The 12,472-nt window shown below is 37.3% G+C and overlaps 2 protein-coding genes and 1 pseudogene across 4 annotated transcripts in view; 1 reads left to right on the top strand and 2 right to left on the bottom strand.

Annotated features, from left to right (window-relative positions):
• LOC126601482 (BURP domain protein RD22-like) overlaps positions 1-6,703 on the bottom strand; it is a 24,482-nt gene extending 17,779 nt beyond the window's left edge. Inside the window, exon 1 of one of the 2 annotated variants that reach the window (XM_050268197.1) lies at positions 6,698-6,703. Coding sequence is in view for 1 of the 2 variants with exons in the window: in XM_050268196.1 (XP_050124153.1) it covers positions 3,132-3,248 (117 nt within the window). In the remaining variant the exon portion in view is untranslated. Of the gene's footprint in view, positions 1-3,131; positions 3,326-6,697 lie in introns of those variants that run through there. The other variant, XM_050268196.1, reaches the window with a different exon arrangement.
• The window catches only part of LOC126601485 (methylthioribose-1-phosphate isomerase-like), an 11,386-nt pseudogene extending 2,259 nt beyond the window's left edge, over positions 1-9,127 (top strand).
• Positions 310-12,472, bottom strand: LOC126601486 (BURP domain protein RD22-like). 2 transcript variants are annotated; one of them, XM_050268199.1, is made up of 3 exons: positions 12,359-12,463; positions 2,840-2,957; positions 310-1,353 (listed from the first exon to the last, which is right to left on the bottom strand). In XM_050268199.1, the coding sequence occupies exons 1-3, from the start codon at positions 12,395-12,397 to the stop codon at positions 566-568; spliced, it is 945 nt and encodes a 314-aa protein (XP_050124156.1). In that variant the 5' UTR covers positions 12,398-12,463; the 3' UTR covers positions 310-565. The 2 variants fall into 2 exon arrangements, with proteins under 2 accessions (XP_050124156.1, XP_050124157.1); XM_050268200.1 differs by lacking the exons at positions 310-1,353; positions 2,840-2,957 and adding exons at positions 9,993-10,894; positions 12,065-12,182 and having other exon boundaries at positions 12,359-12,472.

Raw genomic sequence — 12,472 nt, 5'->3', positions numbered from 1 at the left:
GCATTTGAGTTGGTGCACGATAACATACCTGCTACTCTTATAGCAGACTCGGCTGCAGCTGCATTAATGAAGTTTCCAAGTAAAATTTCCTTAGGCATTTTATTACGGCAAGCGATTCTCTATACTAACAACATGCGTTAATGAGTATTTATATATTGTCCGTGGTGCAAAATGTAATTGCCAAATAAAATTTCGTTTTGGAAGTAACTTCAATGAAAACTTATGTGTATATATTTATTACGGCAAGCGATTCTCTATACTAACAACACATTAACATGTATACATGTATACATGCATGACCACTATACATTATTGAAAATATCAAAAGCATATTATCCATTATTGAAAATAGATACCATACATGTATACATGCATGACCACTATACATGGTGATGATCGGGAAGACAAGGTTTATATAAACAGATAATGTAAGGATCAAATACAACATATATATATATATATACATACAAAGGTGCAAGTGTATATATAGCTTGTAAGTCTTTGTTATCATGCTTGACAACATATATCAAGCTTTATTTTAATCAGAGTGCTAATTGATCATCCATCATATAGACTTTGGAACCCAGACAATATCATCATTGGGAAGGAAATGGCAAATGGGAATGGTTCCGGGCTTAACTTTGAGCACTTGGAAGGCCAAATTCTTAGGGCTCCATTCAGATGTATCGATATGGCAGACTGCTACTGCTTTAACTTTCACACCATCGGCACCAACAAGGGGCACTATATAAGTTCTTGTTTGTTTTATTGCATGACAGTAAAACACAGCGTAAGGATAGTTCTGCTTGTGACACACGATGGCTTTTTCGCCTTCCAACTTCTTCACTCCGGGCATTATTGTGTACTTGTGCATAAACATGGTGGCTTCTTTATCCTCCTCTGTCGATATCAAGGCTTCAACACTTGTTCCAAGCTTGGAAGTGGTGAAATCAATCATTGATTCTAAAGACGTTGCGCAATATTTTTCCTCTCCCTTAAAGCCTGGCGCTTCACACTCTTGGATTGTTTCCTTGATTGTGTTAGCTTCCACAGATGATGGTTCCAGTGAGAAGTGCTTAAGGATTTCTGGGAGTTTGGTAGATGAGAAGGGGATCGATTCGGCAGTTCTGCGCGGCAGGAAAGTGGCTGTGTTTGTATTTCTAGCGTAGGGCCAATTCATTGTTGTGCCAGGACGTATGTTCTTTTCCAAGAAGACAAGAGCTGCCCCGTTTGGGTCTTCACGGAGTTGATGGTTCTCTGTGGCCTGCTGCCAGTGCCTAAAAAAGGCGGGTGCCTTGTTGGCATCTGGGTTCCCCACTTCAACTGAGGTGCTCTTATCTTCAATAACGGACTCTGCAAATTAGTGTAGTCATGTCATAATGGATTTTAATATGTAATTGATCTCTATTAATTACATAAATAAATAAAAAGATATGAAAAAGATATGAAAAAATAGAATATTTTCTCCACTTGCATTATGACATGTGCAGTACTGCTTGACAATGGCGGAGCTACATGGAGGCCAGGATAGGCCTAAGCCCGTCCTAAAATTTCACCAGTATATATATTGTTTGATTGTTTTAACCATAAAGAGCATTTGGTCTATTGGTGAGCAGATCTTGACAATTCTTAAGGAATGATGGATTTGAAACTTGTTGGAGCCAACAACCCTTCTACAATTTAGAAGAAGATCCAATCATGTTGAAAGGAAAATTTCATACGAATAGTTTTGATGCTTGACCTTAAATTTTTGTTCAAGCCTTAATCCTTTTTTGAAATCAAAACTCATAAAGAAGTTATGTTCTTATGATATAATCTTCTCAATACCAAATTTTTCATACAAATTTTAAAGCTCTATATATCACATTTGTTTGATTAAAATTTTCCATGTCAATAAAAAACATTTATTTTTTCTCCATCCAACTAATTATATTGCTTTATTTTGTCTAATTTCTTTGGTATGGCTTAAAGACCCCTCCCATAATTGATTTCTAGCTCCGCCTGCCGCTTAATACCTAATACTTAGAAAAATCTCTCCCCACATAACCCTTTGCTTGATTTTAGGGATTATATGGTTTTGGACCCAACAAGCAAGGTTTCATCTCACCATCTTAATTTTTATCTAACAATGCGCTTTAAATATTGAAGTTGGAACAAAATATTTAAACTAACAAGATTTCAGTCTAATAGTTGAATTTGATTAGAGACTGAAACTAAAATTACCTATTTAAATAAATTTCGAAAATTGGGGAATGGCAGTGGACTCCAAAGCATGTAGAACCTTTAGAGCATCTTCAAAGAAGATGTCAAAACTGTCATTTAGACATACTTCTTACATGACACTGAGTCATTTGAAGGCAAAGCCTTTTGCTGTCAAATTTGACAGCAAATGTCAAATTCATTAAATGATGGTTTAATAGATTAATATAATATATAATAAATATTGTTATGTTTTACAAAAATTTGATTGGTTGCCTTAATCATTGGAATACACAAAAAGATAAAAAAAATTATTAAATGACATATTATTTAACATATCGGGTGAAGCAAAATATTGTACAAAATGTCAAATTGACACATAAGTTATCAAATATCATTTTGATGTTTAAAATTTAGCGTCTTCTTTGAAGATGCTCTTAGCTTCAGGTTTTGAGGGTGAATGTTTCATTTCCTTTATCGTTCTACTCCGAGGAAACTAAATTAATTATATTTCTTGTCCAAAAAAATAATAATTAATTGTAGTTCGAAATTAATTTAATTTAATAAAAGGATCAATAAGGTAGGAGGTAGAGGAGGAGCTCCCTTGCTAATTAAGATATTAAGGCTTCTTAATACAAACCAGCTGGTTGGAGAAGTTCACTGATAGCTTTTGGCATTTGAGTGTTCGGTAGGACGGAGTTCCAGTAAAGTTGAGCTACTGGAAGAGCAGCATGGCTTGCCAACGCAACCACTGCCAGCTGCAACATTAATTTGAAGTCTTATAAGCATGTTTGAGATCACAAATGCAAGAGTGATTAACTTGTAGACAATGTTTTACTAATTAAAATCAGAGTTAATTAATTAAATAAAAAACACAATATTTTCCCGGTACGGTGTTATACTGGAAACATCAATCATTTCAGAGAGCTTACAGTGAGAAGAGCGAAGATGTGCCCGAGATGGAACCCCATTAAAACTGAAATTTTACAACAGAAAACTGAGAGCCGGTGGATCTTAACTCTTTTGTAACAACACCTACTGGCTTTCATTATTTTATCGGCGGATTTGTGGCCTAGACGAACGCAAAGTTGATAGGTCTCTATCGTCCCCAGCCACAGGTGCCTTGCTGAGGTCAGTTTGTTGTTGATTGCCGACGTAAGGCATCTACATCGATCATCTCTCCATTTGCCGACTCATGTGTACAGATAAGGTGGATTTGGATCCCATGCGGATTGTGGGGATCATATGAATGTTCACCTCCTGCACAGCAAGCTTACCTTGGATTCAAATTTGGTGCCACCCTGTCGTACAGACCACAATAGATGGTTCTGACTCGTAGGTGACCCACGATTTATCACACATTTTTCAAGTGATTGTAGCATTTGAGCCTAGATATTTATACCCAGCTTGTCGTACATGTCACATTAGATGACTCCGACTTGTGTGCTAGCCTAGATTGATGAGCTATAGGTCTAGTCGTACATGTCACGATAGGTGACTCCGGTTGGCATGTTACTTTATGTTGGTTCACACCTGGCTTACATATTTTTGTGCTGAAACATTATGACATGACATATCTCGGTTTTCACTACTCTGAATATTGGTTTTCTTATCTATGTAGTATTATGTTCTGGGAACTATACGGGTTTTACGGAGAGGGGTTACTATGTTCAGAAAAGATAAATGTGTTTTCAAATTTTTTGTTTTTGCCCACTCGCCCTTTTGTTTTGCGCCCCTCCAGGATATGGTAGTTGTTCATCTTTGGTGGCTCACGAGAACTTCACGGCGGTTCTAACATTTCCATAAATAAAAGTAGAGATCTTCTCCCTGTTTGTATAATTAGTACTTAGTTAGTTCGACTGCACTTTCATTTTCCTATGCTCTGATATGTGTATATCTGGTACTTGAACACTTGCACGCACTTCGTATTATCTCCAGTATAGATAAGTTTTAGTTGGTTTTAATTTATTCACATTTTCTTATTATCATATTCACTTATGTTGCGCACTTGGCTACGTCACCCTCACGTGACGCCCAACATGTCTCGGCTTTGGTCGGGGTGTGTTATGTAAGTCCTTGAAAATATAGAAGAATAAGTAAGAAGCAAAAAATAATGTATGAAAATCAGCTCCCTAATTCTTCTTTGAAAGTAATTTTACTATAAATATACAGAACTATTATTAACAATTTAAAATTTTAATTGTACACTTTTCATAGAAGTATTTTTATTTTTAAATATAAAAATTTTAAAATGCACAATTAGATTTTTCAGAAGGCTTGTAACAATTTCTAAATAATCGTTTTATATAAATATATCTACAAAAAGCTGCAATAGTACAACAACACGTACCCATGTGGAGCTTCACTTCGGACAAGGATTGTCTGCCCTCCTTGTTCCCGTGCCCTCCTGTTTTGTGTGGTCACGGTTAAGCCACGTCAACATTTTATATTACTATTCATTTTTGTCTTATTATCTTTATAAAAAAACAATATAAAATGTTGACGTGATTTAACCGTGACCACACAAACAGAAGGACATGGGAGGGCACGAGAATAAGGAGGGCAGACAATCCTTGTCCCTTCACTTCATGGCCTCTGGCCGGTCGTGAGGACTACTCAATCAACATGGGTGAATAATGCGCACAATTTCAAGTTCAATTATTGTAGCTCCGACAGCAACAGAGGTAACTTTGCAAAGATTGGCTACCGACGTTATTGTGGGGATATTTAAATCCTAAAACATTTTTGCATTTGCGCTATTAGAATATACTTTTGGTAGATGCAAATTTCCGTTATATTATCTTTTCACAAAATACATCCGTAAAATAATAACATTTAAGATTAAGGTCAAAAGCCTCACGCGTTGACGATGAATTGGGGGCTTTGGCTGAAAAATCTCTAATGTCAAAGTTAGAATTATAAAAAGAATGTATTTTGGAGTTTGTGGGTAGCAAAGACTTAGCATTTTAGTGGGATAAGTAGGGTAATTAGGCCATCTTCAATCGAGGTGGCCAAATGGCTATAGGCCAAAACATAATTTGTTTTGACACAAAACCCATCTCCAATGGAAGGTTAGGCCAAAAAAATTTGTGACCCACCAGACCAAAAGATATCCAAATGACCAGAGGGTTGGGCAAACATAGCCAACCAGTCAACCCTGAAAGTTGGGCCCAACTGTGCTGCAGTTGATGTCATGTTTGCATTTTTTTATAAGACAAAATTTAAAAAAAAAATTTAAATTCTAATTTTTTCCAATAAATACCTAAGTCATTTCTATACCATTTCTCACATCCTTTTCACTATTCCATACTATCTTACCTCATTTTAATGTCTAAGTTGTTAACATGCAAATAAAATTAAAATATTTAATAACATGAAACTTAAAACAACATTTAGCGACAAGTGACCCTCAAAATATGTTTGGAAATCTTATTTTAATATGGTGGTTTAATTCAATTAACCGATGAAATTAAAGAATAAACTTAAAATAATAAATTATTAAATGGCTAAAAAATAGCTCCCTTTCGTTTCAGATTGTATATAGATATGGTCTGGCACAATTTATATGTTGACCCATTGCAACACTGGCAGGTATTTTTCCCAGGAACGCATTCTTGATTATTTGGTCATTTGCATTGTGCGGTTGCCCCTATGGGTTTGTCGTTTGTGTAGGTTGCTCATGTGCCACTTGTGAAGGGTGGTTTTATATTTGGGTAATGTTAGAGAGACTAAATTTAGAAACTAAATTTATAGGCTAAATGAGGTGTCACCAATAAGAATGAGTACGTTTATCAACGCTTAAGTAATAAACCAATCATCAACTTCCACATCCTTTAGTTTCCAACATTTTGTCTCCCTAGCATTACCCTTTATTTTTATAGACTGAAATTTTTATATTGGCCTTGTCTGACCCTGATATGTTTTGTAAATGTAGTCTTGCAACATCTGGTTATGGTACTGCTCTCGGTGTCATCCGTTCACTTCATACTGAAGGAGTGTTAAAAAGGGCCTATTGTACAGAGACACGCCCATTCAACCAAGTGAGTGTCTACTCTGTAGTTGTTTAAGCTTTTTCTTAGCAGCAAACGTCCTCCACAGAATTTTTCGTGATATTCACATATGTTGATATTAGTTAAAAAAAAGTGGTCTCGAGAGGAGTAGCATGCTGTTTGAAGTTAGGTGAAAGTATCATTGGGGATATACTATTGCATCCAAACTTGATGGGAAGCCTGCCTTGGTGTTATTTATATTTTGTCTGTGGTGTGAACTTCAGGTCATTGAGATGATTGTTGTAGTTAGCCATTCTGTTCGTGTCAGGAATTTCCGTCGGGGATGTTTCCTGGCCGACGAGCACACAGCTCCCCTGGAGGTTGGCGCCGGTTGAGGGCTGCTGTCGGGCTTCTGTTTCACTATCGGGCGTTGTCGGGCAAGTCTCGTCAGGCAATACTCTTCGGGCAAGACTCTTCGGGTAAGGCTGAAAGAGAAGGACAGCGTTAACTTTGAGAGGTGCCTTTGTGGGGCCTTAGGTGTAGGCCTTGAGGCTCACAATCAAGGTTAACATTTAAGTGCTCAGGCGTGCCACTGCCATCTTTAGCATGGCAGATGTAAAATGGTTGTCGTGCTTTAGTTGTATATATATATATGTATCCAAGAAACCGTGTTAGTTATAACAGGTGCCTTCGTGGGGCCTTAGGTGTAGGCCTTGAGGCTTCCCATAAATAACTAAACCAGTGCTCGAACACATCATATTTGTTCTCGTGATTGCAGGAGTTTTCTAACTATTATACTTCTGATTACCCGAATCCAAGAAGTAGAATGAACCCAAATAGGTGCCTTTGTGGGGCCTTAGGTGTAGGCCTTGAGGCTTCCCATTAGAGTTCATTCTTACACTTAGACTCTTTAGATCGATGAACGGAATGAATCCAAATGGATGCCTTTGTGGGGCCTTAGATGTAGGCCTTGAGGCTTTCCATTAGAATTCATTCCATGCTCAAGCACTCTATGGTAATCATGATATAATAGAAAGAAAACTAGAAGGTAGGTTGATTGCTTGCGCCCCAAGTAACTTCGGACTTCTCGTTTATCAAGGACTGTCGTGGATGGGTTAAGTCCACATAAAGTTCTTTTTTATGCCTTGAGGCCAAGGACTTTTAACTAATCAGATTTACATGCCCGAGGGCTTAGGACTTGGATCTGGTTTGAACACTGACGATATATTCAAATCGGATTCAAGTACTGAGAAAACCCTTTAATAGTCATGTTGCTAGAAATAACTTGCATATAACTGGAAGTATACAACATATTGAAAAGACAAAACCAAAGCAAAGAAGGTTGGGCAAGGTTAAACCTTATCGGGTAAGGTTGCTCGTCTTGCAGGTTCCTATCTTTGTAGTTTTATCAAAGGTCTGAAAGCTTGGAGGGGTAGAGAGAGAGAGATTACAAAAGATGAATCGATACTACAGCAAGATTGAACAAGGTAGCAGAGCTATTACAAAGGGTTGAAGAGAGGGTTATCCCGAGAGGGATGAAGGTTTGTCCCGAAAGGGATAAAGGCTGACTACAGCTTTGTTTTGAAGGCAAATCTGGCTTTGAGCAGAGTTTGTGCTTGCATTTGTTTGTTTGATTGAGTGTCCTTAATCCTGGATTTTCTTTCTTCTTATATAGACAACTCGGCTTGGCCTTTGGTAGCAGCAGCTTTGCCCGAATGCGGTTTGAGGGTGATGACTCATCAGCTATTTTACATGTAATGCCATCATAAAGTACTTTATGGGCTCTGTAGCTGATCAGTCTACACCACTTGGCCTTTGGGTAGGTAAGCAAGTGGTTTTCATGAGCTGCACCAAGTCAGAAAAGGCATTTCCCTGCCTTCTGGGCTTCGACTGGGCTTCGGCTATCTTCCCTTTCGGGCCTCCTTTTGGGCCAACTCCTTTCTTGAGCCCAAAGTTCAAGTTTTGATCCAAACACACTCACTTGGGTAAAAGTATTCAAATGCGTTGATGAGTATTATTGATACAATATTATATACCGACTGCAGGGATCCAGACTCACAGCATTTGAGTCGGTGCATGATAACATACCTGCTACTCTTATAGCAGACTCGGCTGCAGCTGCATTAATGAAATTTGGACGTGTGAATGCTGTAGTTGTTGGAGCAGATCGCGTGGCTGCAAATGGTATTTGAAATGAAATCTACCACTCATCTGCTTTAGCATTCTATTAATACGGATTTTTGTCTAATTGATTTCCTTTTTACTTAAATCAGGTGACACTGCGAACAAGATTGGGACCTACAATCTTGCCGTGAGTGCAAAGCACCATAACATTCCATTTTTTGTGGCTGCACCACTCACTTCCGTCGACTTATCTCTTTCTTCTGGAGAAGAGATAATAATAGAGGAAAGATCTCCAAAGGAATTGTTGAACACACACGGAGGACTCGGGGAACAAGTTGCTGCATCCGGAATCTCTGTCTGGAACCCGGCTTTCGATGTTACCCCTGCCAATTTAATAACCGGTATCATAACCGAGAAGGTATTCTCACTCATTCTTTATGTGGTATAATCAACTAGAGCTTCTTGTGTTTGAATCTGATGGCAATTTGTTCTCTAAGCAGGGCGTTATTACAAAAAAGGGCACTGACGCTTTCGACATAAAGGGTTTTGTTCAGAAGGAAGCCGTGCAGGCCAGTGCATAAAACGAAGGCTTCCAGCATTGGATGAAATATACCCGGAGGAGGTGATTGTTCGTGCCGTGTAACTTAATATGAAGAGTGCTATATATGTCAAATAATTGGGAGAATCAGTCTTACCCCAAGTGATGACTGTTTTCCCAAAATGTAAGCAGGCCATTTTTATGGTATTATTGGTCGATGTATTAAGTACAAATTTAATAATAAATAAGGAAGTAGCTGGGAAGATTTGGAGGAAAATTCATAGTCTTGTTGGATGTATTCAATAATTAACGTGACATGAGTGTAAATGACTAATTTTGGGTCATATTGGAACTGTTAATAGGTTGTTAATTGGCCCCAAACTCCGGTTCGGCCCAACAATCAGGCCCATACTACCGACCTCTTTGTCTCTCTCCTCCCACTAAAATTTCGCTTCACGAGTCACGACCAGCTTCTTTTGTAATCCGTGAATTACAGAGAAAGATTCTTCATTTGATACAAGAATCCAAGCAATTGGCTTTTCCAAAGGTTAACGGCTAGCAGCTCCTCGGCTTTCAATTGGGTGGTGTTTGGATACGCGAATAACCGAGCAATTGAAAGAAAAAATATGAAGAAATCGCCATTGCTGTTGCAGAATGCAAGCGGCAGCAGCAAGAATCAGAGTCTGGGAGAGGAAGCTCTGGTGAAGTTGTTGACAGAATAAGATGTAGCATCTTACCTACCTGCAAATAAATTTCCAAAACACTCAAATTGTAGCTTGAAAATCAAAAGGAATCATCTGCAGAGCGACCCAAATCGATAGGAAAAGTTTACTCAAACTTACAGATTGATTCTTGCTTTATTTCTTTTGCAATTTTTATGATTTAAATTAAAAATCGGTTAAATTCGAGGAAAACGTGGTAGAAGAAAACTGTTAACGTTACCTGGTTGTGAGGCTTTTAAAATAAAAAATAAATAAAAATTTGTTTATGCGAAATTACTTTAGTATAATATCAAAAAACGACAACAATTTTTTATTTTATTTTATTTTTTAGTACACCGACAACAAACTTTTAATTGCCTCAGACAACAGTGATGCAAAATGTAATTGCCAAATAAAACACACACACACACATAGATAATGTAAGGATCAAATACAACATACATATATACATAGGTGCAAGTGTATACACACACACAGCTTGTAAGGCTTTGATATCATGCTTGACAACATATATCAAGCTTTATTTTAATCAGAATGCTAATTGATCATCCCTCAGATAGACTTTGGAACCCAGACAATATGATCATTGGTAAGGAAATGGCAAATGGGAACGGTTCCGGGCTTAACTTTGAGCACTTGGAAGGCCAAATGCTTAGGGTTCCATTCGGATGTATCGATATGGCAGACTGCTACTGCTTTAGCTTTCACCCCATCGGCACCAACAAGGGGCACTATATAAGCTCTTGTTTGTTTTATTGCATGACAGTAAAACACAGCGTAAGGATAGTTCTGCTTGTGACACATGACGGCTTTTTCGCCTTCCAACTTCTTCACTCCAGGCATTATTGTGTACTTGTGCATAAATATGGTGGCTTCTTTTTCCTCCTCTGTCGATACCAAGGCTTCAACACTTGTTCCAAGCTTGGAAGTGGTGAAATCAATCATTGATTCTAAAGACGTTGCGCAATATTTTTCCTCTCCCTTAATGCCTGGCGCTTCACACTCCTGGATTGTTTCCTTGATTGTGTTAGCTTCCACAGATGATGGTTCCAGTGAGAAGTGCTTAACGATTTCTGGGAGTTTGGTAGATGAGAAGGGGATCGATTCGGCAGTTCTGCGCGGCAGGAAAGTGGCTGTGTTTGTATTTCTAGCGTAGGGCCAGTTAATTGTTGTGCCAGGACGTATGTTCTTTTCCAAGAAGACAAGAGCTGCCGCGTTGGGGTCTTCACGGAATTGATGGTTCTCTGCTGCATAGGCATACATTTTCTTGGCATCTGGGTTCTCTACTTCAGCTGGGGTGCTCTTATCTTCAATAATGAATTCTGCAAATGAATGTAGCTATGTCATAATGGATTTGAATATATAATTGATCTCTATTAATTTGTCACATTGTAATTAAGTTACTGTTTAATATTAAAAATGTAAATCTATCCCCAAAAAGGAAGAAGATGTAAAGTGTAATTTACCAACTCTATAGAGAATTCCTGTAACACACACCAAGATAAATAAGTGAAAGAACATGAAAAAATAAAATATTCTCTCCACTTGTATTATGACATGTGCAGTACTGAAATTTCACCAATATATATAGAGTTTGTCTTATTGTTTTAACCATAAAGAGCATGTGGTCTATTGGTGAGGAGAGCTTGACAATTTTTAAGGAATGATGGATTTGAAACATGTTGTGCCAACAACCCTTCTGTATTTTTTAAACTCAACCTTATAACTAGCCCTCTGTTTTATCTTATAAAATCCAATTCATTTTTCTAGTTACTTCATATAAAGCAATGCCTATAAAATTTAGAAGAAGATCCAATCATGTTGAAATGAAAATTTCATAAGAATAGTTTTGATGCTTAACCTTAAATTTTTGTTTAAGCCTTAATCCTTTTTTTATTTTTTTTTATTTTTATCAAAACTCATAAAGAAGTTCTATTCTTTTGATATAATCTTTTCAATACCGAAATTTTCGTACAAATTTTAAATCTTCATATATCACATTTGTTTGATTAAAATTTTCCATGCCAATAAAAAACATTTAGCTTTTCTCCAACTAATTATATTGCTATATTTTATGTAATTTCTTTTATATGACTAAAAGGCCCTTGCCATAATCGATTTCTAGCTCCGCCTACCGCTTAATACCTGATACTTAGAAAATTCTCTACCCATATAACCCTTTGCTTGATTTTAGGGTTTATATGGTTTTGGGCCCAACAAGCAAGGTTCCATCTCACCATCTTAATTTTCAACTAACAATGTGCTTTAAATATTGAAGTTGGAATAAAATAATTAAACTAACAAGTTTCAGTCTAATAATTGGGTTTGATCAGTGGGCTACCAGAGCGTGTAGAGCCTGTATTGTTCTACTCCGAGGAAACTAAATTAATTATAATTCAAAATTAAATTACTTTGATAAAGGGATCAATAAGGTAGTAGGTAGAGGAGGAGCTCTCTTGCTAATTAAGATATTAAAGATTCTTAATACAAACCAGCTGGTTGGAGAAGTTCACTGATAGCTTTGGGCATTTGAGTGTTGGGTAGGACGGAGTTCCAGTAAAGTTGAGTTACTGGAAGAGTAGCATGGCTTGCCAATGCCACCACTGCCAGCTGCAACATTAATTTGAAGTCTTATAAGCATGTTTGAGATCACAAAATGCAAGAGTGATTAACTTGTAGATAATGTTTTACTAATTAAAATCAGAGTTAATTAAGTAAATAAACAAACACAATATTTTCCAGGTACATTGTTATACTGGAAACATCAATTATTTCAGAGAGCTTACAGTGAGAAGAGCGAAGATGTACCCGAGATGGAACCCCATTAAGACTGAAATTTTGCAATAGAAAACTGAGAGCCAGTGGATCGTATACTGGCTTCATTATTATATAGACTATTG

This window comes from Malus sylvestris, chromosome 15 (assembly GCF_916048215.2).
Source record: "Malus sylvestris chromosome 15, drMalSylv7.2, whole genome shotgun sequence".
In the NCBI taxonomy this organism is placed as follows: Eukaryota; Viridiplantae; Streptophyta; class Magnoliopsida; order Rosales; family Rosaceae; genus Malus; species Malus sylvestris.
Note: the sequence above shows the minus strand (reverse complement) of the source record. Positions and strands in the feature narration are given on the sequence as shown.